Source organism: Vombatus ursinus, unplaced genomic scaffold (assembly GCF_900497805.2).
Source record: "Vombatus ursinus unplaced genomic scaffold, bare-nosed wombat genome assembly UNPS02014768.1, whole genome shotgun sequence".
Taxonomy (NCBI): domain Eukaryota; kingdom Metazoa; phylum Chordata; class Mammalia; order Diprotodontia; family Vombatidae; genus Vombatus; species Vombatus ursinus.
The window spans coordinates 14,016,567-14,042,813 of NW_020954546.1; the positions used below are offsets into that span (position 1 = coordinate 14,016,567).

Genomic DNA, 26,247 nt, shown 5'->3' on the forward strand with positions numbered 1-26,247 from the left:
AGGAGGTGAGGTGAGCCTAAAGACCCCTCCTATGTTGTGCCTTGTCTCTGGGCAGGGTTATCACTATAATTCTCTAGTCCCCAGGCTTGCCCTAAGGGCCTGGGTTTGTGGGGGTGGGGGGAGGCACAGGATGGAAAAAGGCAGGGAACGTCTTACTGGGGTTAGCAGACTTCCATGTCTCCCAGATGCCCTGCAGAGTGACTGTTCTTAATGCCCCAAGGAGGCTGCTTTATCCCAGGCCCCCTGGGCAGGGGAGGGGGAGAGAAGGAGGGAAAGCAGAGACCACCTTGTCATTTGGTGGGGGGGATGGCATTTACAGACCCTTCACCCACCTCTGATGAAATGCACGACCCTATGACCGGGCACCTTCCTTTGGAGGAGTCCAACTACATCCTGGAGACAATGGAAGGTAAGGAAAAGGGGGTGCTCAGACCCCCCCCCCCCCCCCCCCCCCGGATAGGGCCGCAAACTCTCCAGCCTTCCTCGGGTAGATAGAAGGAATCCACTTTTTAAAAAAAAAAATGATTTTGTTGAAATCTTTTGTTTTTACATCATCCAGATTTCCCCCTGTATCCCTCCCCTTTCTTCCCCCAACCCAGAGCCATCCATTAGAACAAAGAATATTTTTTAAAAGAAGAGGGGAAAAAAATCAGTAAAACCAATGAATATATCAAAATAAATCTTTCTGTATGCCGTTCTCCACACCCATGGCCCCCCACTTCGCCCCCAGATCTGCAGAGGTTTGGGGGGAGGTGTTTTCTCTCATCTCTTCTTTGGGGCTGGGCTTACTCTTTGTAATTTCGCAAATTCATCTTCCCCTGTGCTGGAGTCTAGTCTTACCCTTTGCCTCACTGTGGTCATTGGGTATAATTGTCTCTTTGGCATTGCCTCAGTTTATATCTTTGAGTGTTTCCAAGTGTCCCATATATTTGTTGTTTCCTATAATATTTGAAAAAAGAAATTATATTGTTGTCTTTTATTTTTATATCATTTTCATTCATGTCCCCGTCATCCACCACTGCCACCACTGGCTGCCTTCCCCCTCAGCCACTGAGCCTTCCCTTATCAGGGATTGGTATAGGGAACTCCCAGGTGAGGGAATTCCCTCCACTAATGCTGATTGGCACCTTCTCTGCAACTTACAGGCTTAGAGAGTTGCCTAGGGTCAAGAGACTTACCCAGGGTCACACAGCGTGTGTGTGTGTGTGAGTGAGTGAGAGAGAGAGAGTGAGTTTGGACGCAGGTCTTCCAGGCTCAAAGCCAGCTGTCAGTCTCACACATCTTGCTGCCTTACAAACCCTCCCTTATAGCAGAGAAGAAAGTCTATTGCTTGCTAGAGCCAACTAGCACAGCAGAATGGACCTGGTGTGGTGGCATATACAGCATTCCACACCCGTAGTCCCCCACCTCTATACTAAGAGGAGGGAGGTGTGTTTCAACATCTCTTCTGCAGCCTGAGAATGTTTGTAGGGATGCGTCAGCGCTGACCCAGCTGCTTTTGAGTATTTTTATTGTTTGCACTCATTTCTGGGCCTTGGTCCCACCTTCTTCATCCCATGTGAATTCCAACAAGTCTCTCTGAGTTTTCTGAATTCTCCATTTTCTCATTTCTTACAGCACAACAATATTCCTCTATATTCATGTGCCTCAGTTTGTCCAACTGTTCCTTAGTAGATGGGTATTCACCTTGATTCTAGGTTTTTCTGTGGTCTCTTCTTTTTAAAAAATTATCTTAATTTCGTTGATTCCATTTGTGATTTCTGAATATATTTCTTCCCCTCTCCTACTCGGTAAACCATCATTTGTAACAAAGGTTTTAAAAGGAAAAAACTAGCTAGAAAAACTAGCTAAGGCATCGAATATGTCTGACAGTATATGCAGTATTCCATATCCACGGCACCCCACCTCTGCTGTGAAAGGAAGGAGGTCCAATTTCAACTCTTCTCCAGGCTAACCCTGGTCATTTTCATTCCCCAGTGCTCACGTTTCCTTTCCCCCGCCACCCCTGTCCACAGTGTTGTTAATGCTGGTACTGTTTTGCTGCTTCTACTCACTTCACTTTTCATCAGTTCCTAGAAGTCTTCCTATACTTCTCTGGATTTTTCATAGTCGATCATTTCATAGCCAGTTGAGTGGGGCAATAGATAGAGCACCAGGCCTGGAGTCAGGAACACCGAGTTCAATCCCAGTCTTGGACACTTACTAGCTGTGTGACCCTGGGTAAGTCACTTAACCCTGATTGCCTCACCAAAAAGCAAAAAAAAAAAAAAAAAAGAACTTTAAGGTACCAAGCAATTATCAATCATTATTATGATTTATATACTTTCTCAAGTTAACAAGAGGTTTCTTTTCAATTGTTTTAGATATTTTTATTTTATACATTTATAATTTTTAAGACATTTGTTATTTTATACATTAATATTGTTAAGATCTTTGTTGTTTTATTTTTTTATATAGTGATGTCATTTTGGTCTTCTTTGAGAACAAAGGACAACAACCAACCATTATTATTTTTATACATTTATTATTTTAAGATATTTATTATTTTTACACATTTATCATTTTTAAGAGATTTGTTTTATTATTTATTATTTTTAAGAGATTTGCTATTTTTGTACATTTGTTATTTTAGGATACTCTTCTTCTTTTTTTTTTTTTTTTTACACATTTATTGTTTCTGAGATGTTTGTTAAGCACATCTTTTCAGTGTAGTGCCTTACAAGAGTTTCTGTATGAGAGTCATTAATAAATCCGGCAGCCCTGGCCCAGGTGGAACTTGGCCTAATCAGTCAGTCCACAGCTGTTGGCTGAGTACCCTGTGTGCCCAAAACCCTGGGAGGAACCTGAAGAAATACACTTGTCAGCCTCTCCTTGGTAGCATTTCTGGCAGAAAAGGCTCCCGGGGTCTTAGTGGACCGCAAGCTCCATTTGAGCCCCGAGTTTGATGCTGACATCAAGAAGGCTGAAGCAGTCTTGGCTTTGATATAGGAAGGTGAGCACCCAGGTCATGGGAAGAAGCAGATGCCTAGCTGTCTTCTACCCTGGTCTGTCGTATCCTGCATTCAGTTCTGGGCACATTTTAGGGAGGAAAGCTGTCCAATCAAATGACCTCCAGAGCATGTTGGCCAGGTTTGTGAGAGGACTGTGGTATAATGGTCAGAGCTCTTGAATCAGCATCAGGGGCCCCGTGTTCAGATCTTGTCTCTGCTCCTGAACTTGGCCGAATCGCACCCCCTCTCTGAGCCTCAGTTTCCTCATCTGTTAAATGCGGGGAGTGGACTCAGTGGTCTCCAAGACCCCATCTGGCTCTACCTCTCTGACCCATGATGCCTGCGTGCGTCAGTCAAAGGAGCTGGCGCTGGAGGCAAGCCCTTGGGGAGACCCAGGAGCTTTCTCCAAGTATTCGAAGGCCGTCCGCAGCTTCCAAAGACAGGGGGCATCAGCAGAAGTGACAGGGAGACACATTTGGGCCCTAGAATTTCCTAGTGGGGAGTACTCTGCAACAATGGAATCAGCTGCCTCATGAGGTAGTGAGTTGCTCATTGATGGAAGGATTCAAGAAATGGCTGGATGACCGCCTCTCAGCAATGCGTATAGCAGGGATTCCCAGGTGAGATGTTAGGCTAGATGAGCTCAGACATGCGTCCAATTCCACCATTTTATGCTGAATGCCAAGGGAATAGATGGAAAGTGTATTTGTCAAATGCCTACAGTGTGCCAAGCACTGTGCTAAGCTCTTTTTAAGTATTTTCTCACAACAACCCTGGGAGGGAAGTGCTATTATTATCCTTATTTTACAGTTGAGGAAACTGAGGAAGACAGAGGTAAAGTGACTTGCCCAGGGTCATACTACTAGGACATGTCTGAGGCCTGAGTGCTGTATCTACCGCACCACCCAGCCATCCCTGGCTGCCAAATGAGTGGCTATTGTTCAGAGAAGGGAGTGGCCTCTACAGGGAAGCGTGGTTTGGGAAGGCCTAGGAGCATAGATTTAGAGCTGAATGGGACTTACAACGTCATTTGGTCCCCCTTTTATATTACAGATGAGGAAACTGAGGCCCAGAAATTCTGTGTGAAGTAATAGAAGCTCTGGGATTTGGAGTCACATAATGCTGTTGTGACTTGTGTGGCCTTGGACCAAGGCAGAATAGGCCTAACTGACCCCAGAGGTCATTCCATCCCAGATCTGATAGGAAGCAGGTTGTCCAAGGTCACACAGTAAATCCAAAGCAGAGCCAGGATTTGAACCCAAGTGCTCTGACACCAAATCCCCCCTGCTTTGTGAAGGAGATAGGATTTGAGATGGGCACAGATTGCTAAGCTAATGAAAATCCTGTGGTTTTTCCTTGCTTCTTTCCACTCGATTTGTAAACGTATCTCAGCCCACACCAGGACATTTCTGGTGGCCCTAACGTTGGGCATCGCCCAAAGAACAGGTAACGCTCACACACCTCTAGAAATGCCCATCTCTGGGTTCACTCGTAGGCGTCCCTTGCAGTGGAGCTGGCCGGCAGCTCGCATGTGCTCAGAGCAAACGAAGGTCTCCGTAAATTCCCCGCGCTCTGTTCTCTGCCCAGATTGTGAATCCCGCCTTCAGTCTCTCCTCCTGCCCCGGCCAGCCAAAATCTGTCTAAATCTTGCCTGGTTAAAGGCTTGTTAATTCTTTGTTTGCAGCATCCATCTGTTCCCATGGAAACGCCTGATGACAGAAATTAGTACAATAAAATTAGGACAGCCTCTCATCAGAGGGGCCCCCTCTTTACTCCCAACAGGCACTTCATTAAAATAATTAGTGTTCTGTGATCTTACACCTACCTAGCATTTCTCACCCTGCAATGAGGCCAGTTTATTCATAAATCAGAGATCACAGGGTCAGAGACCTGGATTCCGAAAGGACCTCAGTAGCCACCTAAAATGACCCTTTGCCCCAGATCTCCCTCCAGCTTCCCCCCAGCCCCGCACCCTTAGGCTGTGTTGGACAGATCACCTGAACTCCCTGAACCTCAGTTCTCTTATCTGTAAAAACTAATATAATAATAGCTAGCATTTATATAGTACCTGGGCAGCTAGGTGGCACAATGGATAGAGCACCTGGCCTAGAGTTAGGAAGACCTGAGTTCAAACACAGCCTTAGAGAGTTGTTAGCTGTGTGACCCTGGGCAAGTCACTTTACCCTGTTTGCCTCAGTTTCCTCATCTGTAAAATGAGCTGGAGAAGGAAATGGTAAACCACTTCAGTATCTTTGTCAAGAAAACCCCAAATGGTGTCACAAAGACTCAGACATGACTGAAACAACTGAAGAAGTGTAGTACCTGCTGTGTGCCAAGTAGTTTGCTAAACGCTTTACAAATATTATCTCATTTGATCCTCACAGAAACTCTGAGAGGTAGGTGCTGTTATTATCCTTATTTTACAGTTGAGGAAACTGAGGCAGAGAGAGGTTAAGTGACTTCTCTAGGGTCGTACATCTAGCAAGTATCTGTGGCCAGATTTGAACTCAGGTCTTCCTGACTCCAGGCCTAGCACTCTCACCACTGGGCTGCCCAAGATAATAATACTTACTCACCCCTCAAGACTATTGTTAAGCTCAAACAGCATAATGTCTGTAAACCTTCAAGGGCTTTATAAATATGTCAGTTATTATTATTTTTCCATTCTCGTTATTTGAGAAGGCAGTGTCATATACTGGATACAGTACTGGGGCCTTAGTGTCTGGAAGACCTGAGTTCAAATAAGATGTTTCCTAGCTATATGACCACAGGTAAGCTTGAGGCCTCAGTTTCCTCATCTGTAAAATGAGGAGGATAAAACTAGATGGCCTTTGAGGTCCCTTTAAGCCCCAGACCAATGATCCTGTGACCCCATGATCCTGCTTTTTTATTCTGAAACTATTTTCAGCTTCAAGGAAGGGTCTGCGGTTGTAGGACCAAGTCTGTGTTTCCCTATATTATTCCCACCCCACCCCCCCAATCTCACTCTCTTCCCAGCTTCCCTGTTTCTATTAAGGGCATCTCCCTCCTCCCAATCTCCTGTTTTGGGAGCCATTTTTAACTCTTCCCTCTCAAACAACTTTCTCTGTTTAATCAGTTAGCTAATCGAATTAATTCTGCTTCTGCAGCGTCTCTGGCATCCAGACCCTTCTCACCCCACGATCACCTGGTCAGCAAGCAGTTAGTAAGCTCCTACTATATGCCAGGCACTGGGCTAAGCCTTGGGGGGTACCAAGAAAGGTAAAGACAGTCTCTCCCCTCCAGAAGCTTAGATTCTGATGGAGGAGGTGACATGCAAGTACTTAGGAACATACAAGATATTTACACAATCGATGAGGTGCAGAAGCTGAGATTTGGAGGGGCAGCTAGGTGGCGCAATGGATAGAGCACCCACACTGGAGTCAGGAGGACCTGAGTTTAAATCCGGCCTCAGACACTTGACACTCCCTAGCTGTGTGACCCTGGGCAAGTCACTTAACCCCCACTGCCTCACCAAAAAAAAAAAAAAGAAGAAGAAGAAGAAGCTGAGATTTGGGCTGAGACTTAAAGGAAGCCAGGGAACATAAAGGGCAGAGCAAGATGGAGAAGGGGGAGGGCACAATGGGTGCAGAGGCATGGACTGCCCTGGGAAAGGACATACAAAAGACCAGTATGACTGGATTGAAGAAATCATGGAGGAGATTAAAATGTAAGAAAGCTGGAGAGGTAGCAAGGGGCCAGGTTATACATAAAGAGCTTTAAATGCCAAATGTGTTATTGTTTGGTCATGTCTGACTTTCATGACCCCATTTGGGTTTTTCTTGGCAAAGATCCTGGAGTATTTGCCATTTCCTTCTTCAGCTCATTTTATAGATGAGGAAAGTAAGGCAAACAGCTAATAAGTGTCAGGTGCAGCACTCCACCTAGCTATCCACAGCCATCTTTACACATTGGTTATTCAGGTTTGTAGGTCATTTGAGGCTGCAACTTAAATGCCTTTGCTTTTTAAAACATATTATTCCATTCTCTTATGTTTTTTAATGGTTATGGAATAGTCATATGTGATTTAAATTTCCTTTCATTTGCATTTAAAGATCTTTTCTGTCTAGTTGAAGAATTTATTGTTTGTCTTTGGAACTGGCAAATTTAGCCCCAGTGTGTCTTGGAGTTTGAAGTGTGGGGATTAGGGGCGGAGGAGGGGGAGCAGTTTGTTTTTTCTGAAGGTGATCGGTGTATTCTTATGACTGGTCCTTTGTTTTCTGTAGTCAGAAGTTCTGGGCAATTTTCTCATATTATTTCCTGCGTTGTAGCCTTCAGGTTTTTTTGATTTGTCATGTTCTTCTGGGAGATCTGTGATCCTTAACTTGTCTCCTGTTTTCTAGGTCAATTGCTTTTGCTTGAATAGAAATCATGTGTTCTGTCGACATTATCGCCTTATTCTTCTCTTCTGACTGCTTTTCCTCCAATTTAGTATTTTTGTATTCAAAATCTATTATTCTCCCTTTTGATTCTTTGAAGAAACTCCTCCACTTTAGAGTCAAGTCTTTCTAATATGCTAATTATTTAGGCAGGGAAGACTATTAGGTTCTGACGGTTGTTCCTGTCTAACTTCTGCTCTCATGGCTTTCCTTTTTCTTTTGAACCGTTCTGGAACGGCTTCTTGTTGCTCCATCCTGATCTCTTGGGATTTCACAGGACTCTGTATTTCATCAGGCATTGACTCAATTCTTTTGTTTTGTAATAGTTGTTAAGAGAGCTTTGTAATCTCTCTGAGGATTTAGTACTTACCCTTCCTTTTAATTTTAGTATCCTCTCTGTTGACTTATCTACTTGTATTCTAGGTTTTTAATTGAATTTTCTTCCTCTTGATATCTGGCATTTCAGCCTATTCTACTCATATTCTCTAGTCATTTGTTTTCTGACTTCTCCCCCTTTGATGGTGGGCACATCTGAGGAATCAGACAGGATAACTGCCTCAGCCTTCTCCCGTGCTGGGGGATTTTGCTTTTCATGGCTTTCTCCGCTGCCCCGAGTGTTTTCTGAGGCTACAAACCCAACCCCGGATAACCTTTATTCCCCTTTCCTTCAGGCTTCCTGTAGTCATTCACACTGACCCTTTGTCCAGTTTTTTTTTTCCTTTCCTTATTGGACTAGGCTGAATCAGCTTCTACTTTTTGCAGGATTAGGGGAGGCAGAGGAGGGTGTTCTGGACGCTCCATAGTTTTCAGTTTCACTAACCTAGAGGCCACCCCAGGCAGAAGAAAGCCTGATGCCTTTACCCCTTTCCTCCCCACATGACACAGAATTACTATCTTCCGTTTGTTAAGATGGAAATGGGGGTGGGGGTGGGGGTGGGGGTGGAGGTGGAGACCAGAGATAGGATGGGCTGGCAAAGTCTTTGTAACAAGGGGGAAATCCAAGTATGGGTTCAAGGGACAAACCCGTCCCCGCTGGAGCATGGAGATTGGTAGTGAAAAGATGCTAAGTCACTATGTTAAAAATTAATGCTGTCTAGTGTTTATACATAAGGCTTTTACCTTCTTGGGCTTCTCATCTCCTTGTTTTATGGATTCAGCTATAGTTAATCCATCCATATCTGACACAATTCCCCTTGTCAGGGAATGGGGGAGGTTGAGAGTAGAGACTGCGGAAAACGGCTGTTCTTCCCACGTGTTGGTTATGTGACCCAGAAGTCTCTCACAACAGGCTTCCTGGTTTGCTTCCCTGATTCTAGTTGTACCCTCTCAATCCACCCCCCTACTCACTTGCCAAAGCAGATATGCAAAAGTATGATCATGTCACTCCCCTTCTCAAGGCAGCTAACTGGCACACCTGGCCCTGGAGTTAGAAAGACCTGAGCCTCAGACGGTTATAAGCTGTGTGACCCTGGGCAAGTCACTTAACCTGTGTCTGCCTCAATTTCCTCAACTGTAAAAGAAAATTGCCTCACAAGGTGGTTGTAAAGTTCAAATGAGATAATATTTATAAAGTTTAGCATAGTGCCTAGCACGTAGTAGGTGTTTAATAAATGCATGTTTCCTTCCTTTTGTTCTTCCTATTTTCCTGTTCAATAAACGCCAACCTCTCTCTCTCTCTCTCTCTCTCTCTCTCTCTCTCTCTCTCTCTCTCTTCCTCCAGGATCAAATACAAATTCCTTTGCTTGGCATTTAAAGCCTCTCACAGTCTGGCTCCAGCCTGGTTTTCCAGGCTTGTCCCACGTTAATCCCCTTTGTGTACTCTGTGTTGTAACCAAACTGGCAGACTTGCTGCTTCTTGTACGCAGCGTTCCGTCCCAGACCCGTGTCTTTATCCAGACCTTGTGCCATGCCTGGAATGCACTTCCTCCTCTCCTCTGCCTCTTGGAATGTTTAGTTTCCTGTGAGGCTTGCCCCAAATGCTAACTACCTCTTACACGAGTCTCTCTCTCTAATCACCAGACCCTCCAAAAAATTACTTTGTTTTTATGTGGTATACATATTGTATCTGTTTCTCTATGTACCCACCGTCTCCCCCACCCTGGGCCTGCCTCCAGTAGAATGTCAGCTCCATCTTTATTTGTATCCTCAGCACCTTCACAATGTCTGACACATAGTAGACTTTGTTGAATGAATGAATGAATGAATGAACGAACGAACGAACGAATGAACATTGGACTTCAGGCTTATCTGTATCATCCCCAGCTTTGTCTTGGCTAAATGTATCATAGGATGTTTGACCTCAAGCTGGAAGGGACCTCAGAGACCATCTAGTACAACCCCCTCCTTTTACAGATGGAGAAACTGAGGCCCAGAGTGGTTAAGTGGAAGAGGAAGATTTGACTCAGGTCCCATGACAGTTCAGCGCTTGTTTTCCTGTGCCATACTCCTTCCCTATACCTTGCATTCCTTGTGAATTCTATCACTGTCCTGCTTTGTTTTACTGAGCTGATTATACACACACACACACACACACACACACATACACACACACACACTCTTTCTTTCTTTTTTTGGTTCTTTTGTATCTAGCAGGGTGGGGAGAAATAGTGTTGGAAATACAGAGGATGTAAAACAAGAAATATTAAAATAGTAAGAGTAGTAAAACTAAGAAAGTGCCCCAAACTGTGGGCATTCTGTTCACGCTATTTTGCCCATCTATCTAGAAATAATCAGATAGCTGTGCTAAAAACAGGCAGAGTGCCTTTTTACAGACGAGAAGCCGAGCCATAGAGCTCGGGCAAGATTCAGCTTAGGATCCTCAGAGCCAGTGGCTGAGTTGAGTTGACCCCCTCCTCCCTTACCTCCTCATTCCTCCTGTGGATTCCAGGCATCCCTTTCTGATATTTTGCTCTGGGTGGGATTTGGCAGGGGTGGGGCTTGGGTTGGGAAGGGAGGAGAATGATGCTTACAAGGCTCTCTCTGCTCCCCCTTCAGATAAAGGACATACTGAGGACCCTCGGCACGAAGAGAAGCCGGTAGAAGGTAAAAAGCTGAGGGAAGGCGGGTCAAGGGATGGAGGAATCAGAAGCTCTCACATGCCCCTGACCCCCATCTGTCTCTGCTGCCTCTTCTCTGTGCTCTGTTCCCTTTTCTTCCACCATGTCTGTCTTTCTGTTTCCTATTCCGTCGTGCTTTCTTCAGTCTTGGTTCTGTACTATACTCATGTGGACATAGCTCAGGCTGAGGTGGAAACAGTGATACCCTCTCCCTGTGGGTCAGGCAGGGAATGCAGGGAGATAGAACGTGCAGGCTGTTGGGAGGACTGGCCACTGGCAGAGGTGGGGCTTTTGTAGCCAGCACTGAGAAAAGACGGCAATGAAAAATGGACTTGAAAGGCTTGAGCTGAATCAGGTCAGAGGTTAACCTGGTTTCACTTTGGTAATTGGAGTTGCAAGCAGGCAGAGCAGGGACCACATTGAGCAGGCCTCCAAGGGCTTCCCTTGTCTTTGTGTCTCCAAAAACAGATCTGGTAAAATTCAAGAGTGCAACTTACTCTGCAGACATGCCCAAGTTAGCTTCCCAGAGCTTTGAGTTAAAATAATTAGAGTACACAATTCTTCCGGAGGAACAAAAAAGGTCAAAAATCTCAAAGAAAATGGGGGGGGGGGAAGAGTAGGAGTGAAAGGGGCCTGGCAGTACCAGATCTCCAGCTATACTATAAAACAATTATCAACAAAATTATGTCAGTGGTTAAAAAAAAAAAAAGATCTATTGAATAGATTAAACAAGACCTAAAAAAAATCCAACCTAGAACCATAATACACCCAGGAACACCAACTACTAGGATAAGAGCTCCCTATCAATTACAAACTGCTGAAATAACTGGAAATCAGGGTCAGACCAACATCTCACACTACATGCCACCGTAAGCTCCAAATGGGTCCGTGACTTATATCCACACAACAACCCCGGGAGGTAGGTGCTATTATTATTCTCATTTTACAGATGAGGAAACTGAGGCAAGCAAAAGTTAAATGAGTTGCCCAGGGTCACACAGCTAGTAAGTATCTACAGCCAGATTTGAATTCAGTTCTCCCTCACTCCAGGTCCAGTGCCCTATCCACTGCACCACCTAGCTATAAAAGATCATATTATAAAATTCAGTTCAAGCATTAATCTTCATAGGATTGTATACTTTAGACCTGGAGGACACCTTAGGAGTCAATTAGTCCAACCTTCACATTTTTACAGATGAGGAAACCAGTCCAGAGGGTTTGTGACCTGCTTGCTGCCCAGGGTCACATGGATAGTAAGTAGCAGGTACTCTAGCTCCCAATCTGGTTCTCTGTACTGAACCGTGCAAATCCTAACACTCCCTGAGTTGAATCCCTGAGGATTACATCCAAGGGCATGCTGGTAAATGCTTGGCAACCAGTTCTCTGCTCCCCGAAGAAAAATGTATGCAGTGTACATTTTTAAGGTTAATTTGCACCATTAACATTTTCTCTGTCACTTTCTTAAGTCTAGGCAGTTGACAAAATAATAAATCAAGCCTTGATTTGTAGTGTTTGCTGATTTCTGGGATGTGAATTCTCACACTGAACATTTAACAATCAACTCTTGTGAGCTGGTATAAGTGGGCTTCAGCACATTCCTGACTCTATCCCTTTTTCATTTTCCCTAAGGATCCCCTCAGATTCTGCAGCAGGGTCAGAGACAATCATAGGGAGAAGCTGGGCAGGGAGATAGTGATAGAAATGAAAAAGGAAAGAAAAAAGCAACAATGAAGCATTTTCACCAGAAACCAAAGAGAGCAGAAGTAGAGATTCACCACCTCGTACGATCCCTTTCTGTTCCTGGTATTTGGAAGTGTTCACATTTGTTTTGAGGGAGAAAAAAAAGCCAGGAGAGAGATAAAGGTTAGGATCCACAATGTCTCACCTTGGGGATTTGAACCCTAAAGAAAGCATAGAAGTTTGTCCATGGAGACAGGACACATAGGAGAGGTGGAGGTGGGGTGGGGCAGAAATCTCAAGCCAAAGAACAGTGACCATTTGGCATTAAGGCCATAACAAAGCACCACCAACCATCTGGGGGCGATTGACTGGATTTGAGGCTTAGTTAAAGGAAGCCGGGTGGATCAGTAGGTAGAGCACTGGACTTGGTATTGGAAAGACCTCGGTTCAAATCCTGCCGTAGACACTTATTAGCCATGTAATCCTTAGCAAATTGTTTCACATCTCTGTGCCTCAGTTTCCTAATCTATAAAATGAGGAGGGTTGGACTTTGAAGGCTCCAAGGTCTGTTCCAGCTCTAAATCTATGATTCTATGACCCCAGGAGACAATCAAGAGTCATTAACCATGTTTAAACAGAATCCAGAGGGATAATTAGAACCTCAAGGGGCACCTCCTACCACACCCACTCCATCCAACCCCAGAACAAATGATCCAAGAAAGAAATGACACAGAAATATGCAGGGCAACCCAGCTGTGTCCTTTTTATCAGAATAGCATCGGTGTGACTCTCTCTTCTCCCTTGTCTCAGCTCCCTTACCCATTACCCTCATGGCTGGGCAGAGCTGAAGCCCACCCGAGCTCTGAAGGGTGCATCTTGGGTCGGTGGGCCATAGGTAGACATCATTGATAGGTAAGGGATTGGTACCAATGGTAGGATGCAGTACAGAGTCCAATATCCCTCTCCACCTTCACTCCTTTCCTGGAACCTTGATAGGAAGCCTGTTCTGTGCATTCATGAGAAATACTAAGACTTCTCACTTTAATAAAAGCTTACTTTCCCATGAAGGTTTAAGGTTTACAAGTGTTCTACGTATATCATGTCATCCATTCCTCACTAAAGTCCTGTGAGGTAGGTGCTATAATTATTCCAATTTTACAATCAAGGAAACTGAGGCACAGAGAGGTTAACGGATTTGCCCAGAGCCGCTCAGCTAGTAACTGCCTGAGATGAGATTTGAACTAAGGTCTTCCTGAGTCTAATTCTAATGCTCTGTCCCCTATACCACTTATCTTTCGCATTGCTGATCACTCCCAAGATAGACTTAGATCTTTTGCTAATAGAGGCTGGCTTCTTCAGGGAAAACAGGGCACAGTCTCCCAGCTTCATTCCCTCCCATTTCTGTCCCCAAGCAGGCATGTACCATGCACCCACACACACCCACACACCCCTTTAGAGCTTTTCTAAACGTTTCTTACTGCTCTTAACAACTGGAAAATAGATCGTGTAAAAATAACCAGAGAGACAAAGGTAAAAAATCACAGGCAATATTAAAAACCATTTCCTAGTATCTATCCTGGTTTTCACCGAGCTCAGGCTTTCTTAGCTCCTTTCTGGGCCCTTCTCTGATAGACAAATGAATTTGTCCAAGAAGACTTGGGTCCAGATCCTGTCTCTGCCATTTATTAGCTGTGTGACCCTGGCTGGGCAAGTCACTTCCCCTTTTGGGGCCTCAGTTTCCCGATCTATAAAATGAGGGGGTTGGACTCCATGGCTTCTGAGTTCCTTTCCAGGTCTCGGGCCCTCCTTTGAGCATACAAGCCTGCCCCTCCTGTCTCCGAGTGGCTGGTGCCTCTGAGCGTCCCCTTCTCTATCCTCACAGCCTCTGCTTGACTCCCTCGCCTTTTGTCCGCCAATCGAGGGACAGTAGGTAAAGAGGATGGGCGTCTGACTCAGATTGGCATTGTATGGCCCTGGATAAGTCCTTGCTGTACCATATGCTACCTGCTTGGGTCATATGCTGCCTTTTTCTGGGCTTCTGTTCCCTCCTCTCTAGAATGCGTGGAGCTGGGCTTAATGGCCTCCAGCGCCAGATTCGTGGTACTCTGAGCCTGCAAGAGTGAAATGCTTCCCTGAAAAAAGTCAGTCCCTTATGGCAGAGTGGCCTGCTCTAGAAAGACTGGGGCTGGGCTAGCTGGACAGTGGAAAATTCATTGGTCCCCAGCCATTAACATAGAAACAGAACTGGGAGGCAGAGCCAAGCCCTTCCTGAATGCGAATCCCACCACCGGTCACTAGTTGAGTGACCCTGGGCAAACCTTTAACCCCTCTGTGCCTCAGTTTCCTCACTTGTAACATTGGGATAATAGCAGCACCTCCCTCACAGGGTTTTTGTGAGGAACACATGAGAACGTATGTCCATCGCTTTTTTCCCTGGGGCGAGGGCGGAAACTAAGCTTGGTTATTCTGCCTGGGGAATGGGCTATCTTTCAGATGGCATTGGCGACGTCATACGGCATCTGCGGAAGCAAGTGGAGACTCTTTTCAACACGCGATATGGTAAGAAAAGGCTCAGGGATTGGGAGGGGGTTGGCAGGGGAGCATTCTCTGATCACCAGCCATTCCATTTGTAGAGTGGCCCGTGTTAGGGTCCCTGCTGACTCTCAGGGTGCCATGATCTCAAGAGAACAGCAAAGGGCTTAGCAAAGTTACAGCAGACAGTTAATAAGCATTTATGAAGCGCCTACTATGTGCCAAGCACTATGCTAAGCTCTGGGGATACAAAAAGGAGGCAAAAGATAGTTCCTGCCCTCAAGGAGGTCACCATCCAATGGGGGAAGTCAGCAGTCACTGACCTTGTGACAGAGTCATCATTGTCCAGCCCTTCAGGGTTCTGTGAGTCAAGAGGCATCTATTAAGTGCTTACTGTGTACCTAAGCATTGTGGATACAAAGAAAGGCAAGAATAGTCCCTGCCCTCAAGGAGCTTATGTTTTAACAAGAGAGACAATATGTAAATTATTAGTTACATCCAAGATCTATAAAGAAGAGATGAAAGGCTGCTTGAGAAGGGAAGGCGTTAGCCCCAGTTCTCTCGTCAAAGACCTCAGGCATTTTAAAGCACAGCCTGACTGTCCACAAAATGTACCCAACACAGTAGTACATAAATCCAGGCATGAGAAGAAAGCTACCAGGGAACCAGTAACTCTTGCTTCACTTTTTTGAAATTTTTTTTTTTTGCTTTTTTTGTGAGGCAGTTGGGGTTAAGTGACTTGTCCAGGGTCACACAGCTAGTAAGTGTCAAGTGTCTGAGGCCGGATTTGAACTCAGGTCCTCCTGACTCCAAGGCCAGAGCTCTATCCATTACGTCACCTAGCTGCCCCTTCTCCTGCTTTATCATACAGAAGTTGTCTCACCTGGATGTCTTCTTTTCTCTCAATCAATTAATAAACATTTATTAAGTTCCTAATATGTGCCAGGCACTGTGCTAAACTGGGGGGGATACAAAAAGAGGCAAAGGACAGTCCCTGCCCTCAAGAAGCTTCCAATCTAATAAGGGAAACAACATGCAAACAAATACATACAAAGCAAGCAATATACAGAATAAATAAGAGATAATTAGAAAGAAGTTGGGGAAGCCTTCCTATTGAAGGTAGGATTTTAGTTTAAAGGAATCCATGGAGGTCAGGAATCAGGGAGTGGAGGAGGTGGAGAAGAAATTCTCCTGTTCGCCCTTCAGCCCCAGAATGAGGGCCAGCTAAGGAGCACTGAGGCCCAGGCTCTCCCTGCTTTACATGTTACCTAGAGGCTGCCCCAGAGGAGCAGAGAAGCTGGCACCCCCATTAAGAGTTTTGGCAGTGCTCCCCTGCCTCCCAGACTATGGGAACCCCTGGAGGCCATGCTGTCCTCATGAGAATCCTTGTCCTTTCAGCAAAAGCGATTGGCATTTCCGAGCCCGTCAAAGTCCCCTACTCCAAATTCCTGATGTACCCGGAGGAACTCTTTGTGGTGGGGCTGCCCGAGGGCATCTCGCTTCGGAGGCCTAACTGCTTCGGGATTGCCAAACTCCGGAAAATCCTGGAGGCCAGTAGCAGCATCCACTTTGTCATTAAGAGGTAAGGACGGGTCAAACCCCCGGAACCATGCCTTCCGGGGTCAGGGCCAAGGGATGGAGACCAAGATCTGGGAAATGCTTGTGTTGGGACCTTCAGTGGTCATACTGTTAGGAACAAAGTGAAAGACGGTAGATAGAGAGCTGGCTTCCACGTCAGGAAGACATGGGTTCAGATCCTGCCTCTGATACATCAGTCACCCAAAAAAAGGGGGGCATGGGAATAAAGAATAGCCCTGATGCTAAGTTGACTATGACTAAACTAGAAATATGAGTGGGGCCTACAGTTGAGTGGGGACAGAAGGGCTGGCTCTCAGCTATTGTGACATTGTTAGAAAAAGAATTACTCGAGCTTATGTTTGAATCAAGATGGCAACTGGACCCATGTGCTGCTGGTATCTGAACTGAAGGAGAATGGAGTCATAGGCAAGCAACATAATGGGGGAAATCTGGTGCCTGGAAGAATTCTAGGCCAGCCTGGCTCTGCCGCTAACTCTCTGTGTCCCCTAACCTTTATCATCTGTAAAATGGGAAGAATAATCTCTGCCCATCCTCCCTCACTGGGTTATCAGGAAGGTCAGCTGAGAGTAATGGGGGGTGAAAGCACTTTGTAAGGTATATAATGCAGCAGCTATCGCAATAACATCGTGTTCTGACTTTGGCTTGGGAAGATGACGACGATCCTGCCCGACCGTCCGTAAGGTGGTTTTTCTAGTAGAAGAGAGAGCTGTGGATATTGAGACTGCTACATTCTGTTATTGGTTCACATGAGCCAGCTTGCTGAGCATGGTTTGTTAGTCTGGGGCCAGAATTAGGAGTCAGTCAATGACCAATGGTAAGATCAGTCCGGAGCCAGGGTGGGGGTCAGTTTGTGATCAGGGTTAAGGGTCATTCTGTACTCAAGATTAGGGCTCAGCCTCTGGTCAGGGTGAGGCTGGACTCAAGGCTCATTCTCTAGTCAGGGTTAGGGCTTGATCTGTGGGGAAGCTTGGCTGGGCTCAGGACTCCTTCTCTGGCCAGATTCAGAGCTCAGTCTCCAGTCAGGGTTCGGGTTCAGTCTGTAGTCAGGCCCTGAGCTCAGTCTGAGTATGTTTAGGGCCAAGCCTCTGGTCAGGGTTCAGATTCAGACCGTGGCTAGGGAACAGTTCATATAGTTGCATGTTACTACTACAAATACCCTGTCCCAAAGGAGTCCTCCCCCCGAAGTCCACAGTCCTTTGAAACAGCCTATGGGACCTACCAGGGGAAACCAGCTGAGTTCCCTGTCCAAGAACAAACATTGGAGTGCCAGCCTGGACAGGGGAAAATGACTTTTTTTTTCTGGAAAGCTGCTCATGGCCTCCTTGCCCAGCTCTGATGAGTTCACCATCTCACACACACACACACACACACACACACACACTCTCTCTCTCTCTCTCTCTCTCTCTGTCTCCCAGAAAGCAACAGAAAAATGCAGCACAAATGTCACTTCTCCATCTTAGAGAGAATCACACCCAGGGCTTAAGGAGAGCAGGCCACAGGGATCATCTGGCTTGTGTTTGTTCATTTCACTTTTACTCTGAACTAAATAAGCACCAAATAAAATGGATATTTCCGATTATATAGCTAAAGAGACAAAGAGAATTGTAGTGAAGCTACAGAAATCTATTATATATAACTGGCTTTTAAATATATATACAATTCAGTTATATACACATTCAATAATTTAATATCTACATCTCACAAATTATGTATTCCGTATTAGAAAATATACTACATAAAATCAATTTTATAACATAAATGCAGTTACCTAATAATTTGATTTCTATAGAATTTAGGTATAGAATAAATTTCAACCTATAGCTTTCAAAGCTGTCCTGTTTCTCTTTGTGGCCTTTCTGAGAGTCTTAATGACCTTCTTTACTCTTTTCTTTTTTAATACTGCCCTATCCCTACCCTCCCATGCCCTACCCACATTGTGGGAGGAGAAACATAAAATAAAAACCTTTAACAAATATTCTCATAGAGACAAATTTCCTCATTGTCCATGTCTGGAAACGTCACTCTCCCTCTGCATCACGAGTCGTCCATCACCTCTCTATCAGGAGGTGGGTAGCAGGCTTCATCATCAACACCCTGGAATCAGTACTGGTCATTGCATGAACAGGAGCAACATTTATGGATAGAGAACCAGGCCTGGAATCAGGAAGACCTGAGTTCAAATCCAGCTGCAGATACTTACTAACTTATAAGAGGCCTTTCCTGAACCTCCTTCCCCAGTCCCACCCCAAAAAAAAACCCCTTGAATTTATGTATTTGTTTTATATCTATTCATGTGCGTACATATTGTCTCCCCCTGTAGAATGTAAGCCCCTTGAGGGAAGGGACGATTTCCTTTCTCTCATTAAATATCCTCAGCGCTAGGGCAGAGCCTGGCACATAGTAGGTGCCGGTTGATTGTCAACAAGCATTTATTAATCGCTGAGGATACAAAGGAAAACAAAAGACGGCCCCAGTCCCCAGGGAGCTCACAGTCCAATGAGGGAGAAAACACGCAGACAGCTGTGGACAGACGGGATCTATGCAGGGTAAACGGAGATCGTCTCAGAGGGGAGGTGCCGTAAAGTTGAGGAGGAAGAGGATGAAAGAGCTTAAGTGTTGAAGAGTCGGGTGATTTGCGGCCTTTTTTGGTTGCTAATGCTTTGTGTCCACTAAACTCTTGTTAGATTTTACACTCGGTGAAAGCAGGGGCTGCATCTTATATAAACTCTATATATTATAGGCCCTGAGTGTTTAATGTTTAATCATTACTGACTTGAATCGAACTTGGATTAATCTTGGTTTGGTTTTATCATCAGATGTGTTTACGAATAACGGTTTGGCTCCATTAAAAAGCCGACTCATACTGAGTCATCTACCCAGAGAGAAAAAAAACTTAAAAGTGAAGCCAGGACGGCAGCCAGACGAGGTGGAATGACCCCAAATGCCTCCATGTTGTTATTGTTGTTGTTCAGGCCGATTTTCTTATCAGAGAACATAATCTCATGGTCAGAAGGCTTTGGTTCCCGAGTAGATGGTGAGCTCTCTGAGGTCAGGGCATGTGGCTTTGGGCCATTTTAACCCTTCTCCTTGCCTAGTGTCTTTTTCAAGTCCCTCCAAATGGACCTGAACCCTCTGGAACCATAGAATGCTAGAGGTGAAAGGGTCCTTAGACACCCCTGCACTTTATGAAGGGGACTTGGGCCTAGGGAGGGGAAGTGTGCCGTCCAGCTCACACCGTGAGTCCCTGGCTGAGCCAGGACCGGAAGGCAGAATCCTGGTTCCTTTCTTTTTCTCTCCTACGCCATACTGCCTTCAGTCGGAGAATTGCCTTGGATGGAGGCTGTGGGGGATGGGGGAGACCCCGGAGCAAAGTCTACTGGGCCCAGTCCTCTCTAATGGCCTGGTTTGTGGTGTTTTACAGACCTGAGCTCCTTGCTGAAGGAATTAAAGAGACAGCCACTGACAGCCCTGGGACCCTAGGTAGGATTTTGAACCTGGCGGATAGCAGAGACGTCACATAATAAGGCAGAAGGTCTCTGCGTCCTGTTTTCAGACTGGATCCTCTTCGGATCTGGTTCCTGAACGTCCTCCTCTCTTCCTCTTCTCTCTCCATAGCTCCCTCTCTTTGTCTCTCCCTGTAGCCAGCCTCTCCCAGCACCCCCATCATTGTTCCCCCTCGGTCATTCCCCTTTTCTTTGTCCTCTCCCTCTCCCATCATCTGTCTCTCCATTCATGGGCATGTTTCGTCTTCATTATCATCCTAATTCTTTCTCATGTGTATCTTCTGTTTACACCCTTAGAGAGAGATTCTGGGGACTCCCTGGCAGACGAGACAGTAAAAAGACAAGGGTTTCAAGGTAAGGGGGGCTAGCTCGGGAAAGGGGCGCTGGGGTCGTTATAAGCCTCCATATGCTCAAAGTGCATTGTTGCATTGGTTGGGGGCCTTGGGACTCAGGCGAGGCTGTGTGTGTCAGCAAAGTCATCAGCTCAAGAGCTCGGCTTGAGCGCCGCTGTGTGAGAAAGGCCTGACGCACTGAGAAGGGGTTCACAGGCTCCCTCAGACTGCCAGAGGGGCCCGTGACACCAACAACGGTGAAGAATTCTGCTCTGGTGGAAGGAGGACTCGCCTTAGCATCAGGGACCTGGATTCAAATCTGACCTACCCTGCTGTGTGACCCGGAGCCAAAGTTGCTGAGCCTCGCTGGGCCTCAGTCTCCTCATCTGTAAAATGGGGTGGTTGGCTTAGGTGGTCTCCAAGGTCCCCTCCAGCTCTAAATCTATGATTAGTGACCTAGTGTCTCACAACCATATGGGGACCTGGTAACACGAGGGGTTTGGGCTAGATGGTCTCTGAGGTCCCTTCCAGCTCTAAGTCAATGATCTTGCCAAGCGCCCCTTCCTCTGACGGCCATCTTCAAGTGTTTTAGATGCTGGAACGTGGGGAAGCAGTGAGACTTTTCTGTTAGTGAATACTGTGTTGTTCTCATGAGTAAGTCTGGCCCTTAAGAAAGGTAGGAAGAGGCACCTCCCTCCCTCCTGTGCAGAGGCCAAGGACCGTAAGCGTGGAGCACTGCACGTACTGTCGGACTTGACTGATGGCTCCTTATTGTTGTTCAGTCTTTTTTCAGTTTTGTCTGATGCTTTGCGACCCCATGTAGGGTTTTCTTGGCAGAGATACTGGAATGGTTTGCCATTTCCTTCTCCAGCTCATTTGACAGATGAGGAAACTGAGGCAAACGGGGTTTTAAGTGACTTGCCCAAGGTCACACAGCTAGTAAGGATCAGAGGCCGGATTTGAACTCAGGAAGATGAGTCTTTCTGACTCTAAGCCCAGTGCTCTATCCATTGTGCCGTCTAGCTGCCCCAGGTTGATGATTAGTTTTTCCAAACTAGGTTTGATTGTTTTTGTTTCGTCCTTTTCTATTTCTTTTGTGTTCCTTGTGATTGGGGATGCCTCACTGGGTGAAGGAGAGAAAAGAAATATATTAGGAAATTAAGATGATTTTTTTGTGAAAAAAGATATAATTTACAAACTTGTTTTAAAAATTTACAAGACTTGTTCTCCTTGACCTCAGAGGCAGAGCCAGGAGCACCAGGTAGAAGTTGTGAAGGGGCAGATTTGGGTTTGAAGGTAGGAAAAACATTAGCATGGTCCCAGAGCAGAAGAGTTTAACCAGGAAGGTTATGGTTCCCCCTCTCTTAGAGGTCTTCAGACACAGGCTGGCTTTGGTTTATCAGGATTCTTTCCAGGTTTGGCTTAGCTTCGGTGGTCACTGGGATTCCCTCCTGCCCTAGAAATTCTGACATCACTGGGCTTGCCCTCATCCTGATGGGGAACTGAACCCTGGTTCTTGAAGGCTGCACCAAGGGATCCCAAACTCAGTCATGCAGCAAGGTTTATAGTATGGTCCTGTGGACAAGCTTTTTGCTGTCCTGGGAGCAACCTTGCTAATCCGAGAGGTTAACCATGAAACAGGAATTCTTTGACCATGGCAACCCAGGAAACAGATGACTATACAAGATGACGCCCAGTCCACTTCTACAGTGACAATGGCAGGAAAGAGTCGGAGGATACTAAGAATCACATTATTTTTAGGCCATCCATAAAAGATTAATTTATGGGGCGGCTAGGTGGCACAGTGGATGGAGCACCGGCCCTAAAGTAAGGAGGACCGGAGTTCAAATCCGGCCTCAGACCAAACACTTGACACTTACTAGCTGTGTGACCCTGGGCAAGTCACTTAACCCCAGTTGCCTAAAAACAAACAAACAAAAAAAAAAACAAAAAAAAAAGTAGAAACTAACCAGTTTAAAAAAAAAAACAACATTAATTTAGCCATCAGTATTCTAATTGGGAGATCTTTGCCTAATGACCAGGGAGTTGACATACCCTTGGAAGGAAAACCAGAAGTCATAAGTGGAAATTTGACTCATGAGTTCTTCTTGGAGGAACTCAAAAAAAAAAAAAAAAAGAGTTGGCAGAGCTGGCTCTATCTTTTTTTTTTCTTTTTTTCTTTGCGAGGTAATTGGGGTTAAGTGACTTGCCCAGAGTCACACAGCTAGTAAGTGTTATGTGTCTGAGGCCGGGATTCTAGAGCCAGTACTCTATCCACTGCGCCACCTCGCTGCCCCAAGTTGGCTTCATCTTGAAGGCAAAGGCAACAGAAAACATCATTGCAGGGGGTCACTTGATCATCCCACCATGCATTGCTTTATCATGAGCATTTAAAAAAGACCACCATGAAAATAATCTCTGCTCACAAGCCAATATGTGATGTGGAGAATGTTCGGGTAGAGAAATTCTATGCAGAAATCCATGAGGTTCTTCAAATTACCTCAAGACAAATGCCTAGTGACTTCATTACAAAGGATGGGGATGAATAGGATAGCAAAAAACATGTTGGAAATATGGTTCAGGATGACGAAATTAAAGAGAGCTAAGGCCTATAGACTGCTCAGAAGCCTCCTTCCTATGTGGCATGAACACTTTCCTTCTATAAAATTTCATTTTTCCAATAAATAAAAATCTGTTTTCTCTCCTTCCCACATATCCTCATTAAAAAAAAAAATTAAAGAAAATGAACTCTACTAACAAATACACGTAATCAAGCAAAACAAATTCCCACAATGGCTATGTCCAAAAAAAAAGTGACATTCTGCACCCCAAGTCCATGGCCTCTCTGTCAGGAGATGGGGCTTGTGCTTTATCATCAGTCCTCTGAAATGATGATTGGTCACTGTGTTGATCAGAGTCATGAATATTTTTTTTTCTTTTCTTTTTTAGGCAGTTGGGGTTAAGTGACTTGCCTAGGGTCACACAGCTAAGAAGTGTCAAGTGTTTGATCTGAGGCCAGATCTGAACTCAGGTCCTCCTGACTTTAGGGCCGGTGCTCTATCCACTGTGCCACCTAGCTGCCCCAATATTTTTTTTTTCATGAGAGAGTTGGAAGACATTCATTGGGCATGATGGGCTGCAAACAATGTCACACAAAACAGGAAATTGACAAGATCGTAGAACTATGTCTAGAAGGACCCTCAGGCCATCTTGGTCAATCTCCTTCGTTTTATAGACAAGGATACTGAAGCCAATGGAGGTTAAGAGACGTGCCCAAGATTGTACAGGTGGTAGGCATGGGAGGCAGAATTTGAAACCAGGTCATCTAACTGCAAAGATAGTGCTCATTCTCTACATTACACTGCCTCTTAAGCGAAAGAAAGTAGCTGATTTCCATAAATGTTCATGGCATGAGTGAATGAGAAAGTAATTTGTAAATTGCCTCTCTTTATGCAGTCAGATCATTACCTCATTACAGCAAATGTCAAAATTAGTCCCAAATTTAGAGGAAAGAATAAATATAGGAAGAAGCCATTGCATGCAAATTACAACAGCTCTATCCTGACCTATTTGAACAAGAATTTGATGCTGAAAAATAGAAAATGGATAAAGAAAAAAACATTGACACCAACTACTATCCTTTCCTACAAAAATTTAACCAATGTAAAGCAATTGCCACAGGGAAGAGTCCAAAGGAACCTAGAAACAGCCTCAATCAGAAAACATTCAATTTTGGCAAAACAGAGAGGTAAGGCAGCCAACAGCAACACCTGTTTAGAATAGAAATTTATTTGCAAAATGTTAAGGAGGCAGAATAGAAGATCATGAACTACATTGCCTCATGGGGCAAAGCAAGTGCTGAGAGACACAGTGAGTCTGCAGAAATCTTGGCATGAAACTAATCTAAGCCAGGTCGTCTCATGCTCATTTATAGATAAAACTGCAGTAAAGGCAGCATACAAAAATCAATCAGTAAACACACACACACATATATACATATATATATATATATACACTCATATATACACATATATATACAGTAATCAGTAAATATATACATACACACACACATACACACACACACACACACACACATGCACTATGTGCCAGGCACCATGCTAAGTGCTTTACAAATATTATGTCATAGGGGCAGCTAGGTGGTGCAATGGATGGAGCACCGGCCCTAGAGTCAGGAGGACATGAGTTCAAATCCAGCCTCAGACACATAACACTTACTAGCTGGGTGACCCTGGGCAAGTCACTTAACCCCCATTGCCTCACCAAAAAAAACAAACAAACAAATATTATGTCATTTGATCCTCACAACAACCCTAGGAGGTAGGGGCAATAATCCCCATTTTACAGGTTAGAAAACTGAGGCGAAGAGAGGTTAAGTAACTTGCCCAGGGTCACACAGCTAGATTTTAACTCAAGTCTTCCTGACCCCAGGCCCAGTCACTGTGCCACCAGTTGTAAGGCATATAGGGGAAGGAAAGGATAAAGCCCTTGCCCTCAGGAAGCTTATGGCCACTCTAAGAGACAAGACTAGGGTTATAGGTTCCTAGATTTGCATTGGAAGAAATCTTAGAAGTCACTGAGTCCCTCATTTCTCAGAGAAGGAAGCTTAGTCCCAGAGAAGAGAAGTAAGTAACACAGGGTCACACCACTGATGACCAAGGCGAGATTCAAACCTGGGTCTTCCCAACTCCGACCCTGTCCATTACCCAGAAATTGACATACTCGAGGTCTCCCTTTGGCACAAAACTCCAGAGTGTGGCCCAAACCAGAGGAAAATGGAATTGGGACATGTTTATCATTAATAAATGCCAATACAACATAAACAAGGTTCGTTGTTGGTTTTCCAAATTAATATGCAGCTCACTGGAATCCATTCTTATTTGAATCTGCCACTGCTACATCACCCCACACTTTGTATTCCTAGAACAACAGAGGACCATGACATGTTTAAACTGTGCCTCGTGAGGAGGAAGGGTCGTGTAGGCTCAGGTAACTAGGGAAAGGGTCATGGACCGAGTTCAAACACCACCTCCTCCATGAAGCCATCCTTAGACATGTTGACCTATACTGATCACTGCCATGTCTGACCTCTTTTAATCCTGTATGTGCTATATATTACCTGTCAATCAGCACCTCCCATGTGCCAGGGCTGTGTTGGGCCCAGGGAGTATAAAGACAAAAGCAAAGCAATCCCTGCCCTCACCGAGCTTATATTCTCATAAGGAAGTCATGTATAGATATAGATATGTACAAGAGACACACCAAGTGATACAAAGTAACATCTTTTAATCCATGATTTGTTGTGTGATGCGGAATTTTATATCATTATCTTAATTGGACCTCATCTCCCCAACTAGCCTGCAAATTCTCTGAGTGTCGGGTCTGTTCCTTAGAGCTCTTTTTACCCCACCCATATACAGTGCCTAGCACAGTGTGGAACAGTGATACTCAATGGAGGATCCGAAGCTGCTCTAGAGCTCAATGATTCCATCCTCCTGTCTTTGTGCAGGAGAGCACAGTGACATTCCAGACTTTCATCTCCCAGGCAGCTAGTTATCCAGCCCATGCTACTCTCCTCAGAATTCACTTGCCATTTGTCATGTCAGGCAGCAGGTGTGGAGACCAAAATGCTCAGGCTGCATTTTCACTCATCTCTACCGTTGATCTAATAAAAATGATCCCTTGAGCTTGAGTGATGAGGGAGAGGGGACTCATATCCCTCTTCTTTGTGCATCTCTCCCCCTGGGACTCATTTATTAGTCTGGGGGCCACCCAAATGCCAGGAACATTTCTTTCATTTCAGATTTGCGGCTGCTTCAGAATTAGCGAGCCTTCTTAAGGAAAAGTGCATTCTCTGTTTAGAAGCTCCTTTTGAAGGGCTCCGGATGGCCCACTCCAGAGATCCATTAATTGCCAGATAAGGAGTTTCCTATAATTAGAAAATCATATTACTTAAAAGTCACCAAGTGCCTTTTAATTCAACAGCCCAAATCCATAATCATCTCTCTCCTTTGCAGAAAATTACGATGCCAGGCTCTCACGGATAGACATCGCAAACACACTAAGAGAACAAGTTCAGGATCTGTTCAATAAAAAATATGGTGAGTCTTTGTTGGAGGAGGGGACCTGGGGAGGAGGGG

At 45.1% G+C, this 26,247-nt stretch overlaps 1 protein-coding gene across 5 annotated transcripts in view; it reads left to right on the forward strand.

The window, feature by feature from the left end:
- GTF2IRD1 (GTF2I repeat domain containing 1) overlaps window positions 1-26,247 on the forward strand; it is a 231,237-nt gene that overhangs the window by 140,658 nt on the left and 64,332 nt on the right. For all 5 annotated transcript variants that reach the window (XM_027862357.1, XM_027862359.1, XM_027862361.1 and 2 more), the window contains exons 14-20: window positions 320-409; window positions 10,382-10,429; window positions 14,617-14,682; window positions 16,054-16,237; window positions 19,676-19,734; window positions 20,055-20,111; window positions 26,125-26,208. In XM_027862357.1, the coding sequence (XP_027718158.1) occupies window positions 320-409; window positions 10,382-10,429; window positions 14,617-14,682; window positions 16,054-16,237; window positions 19,676-19,734; window positions 20,055-20,111; window positions 26,125-26,208 (588 nt within the window). The remainder of the gene's footprint in view (window positions 1-319; window positions 410-10,381; window positions 10,430-14,616; window positions 14,683-16,053; window positions 16,238-19,675; window positions 19,735-20,054; window positions 20,112-26,124; window positions 26,209-26,247) is intronic.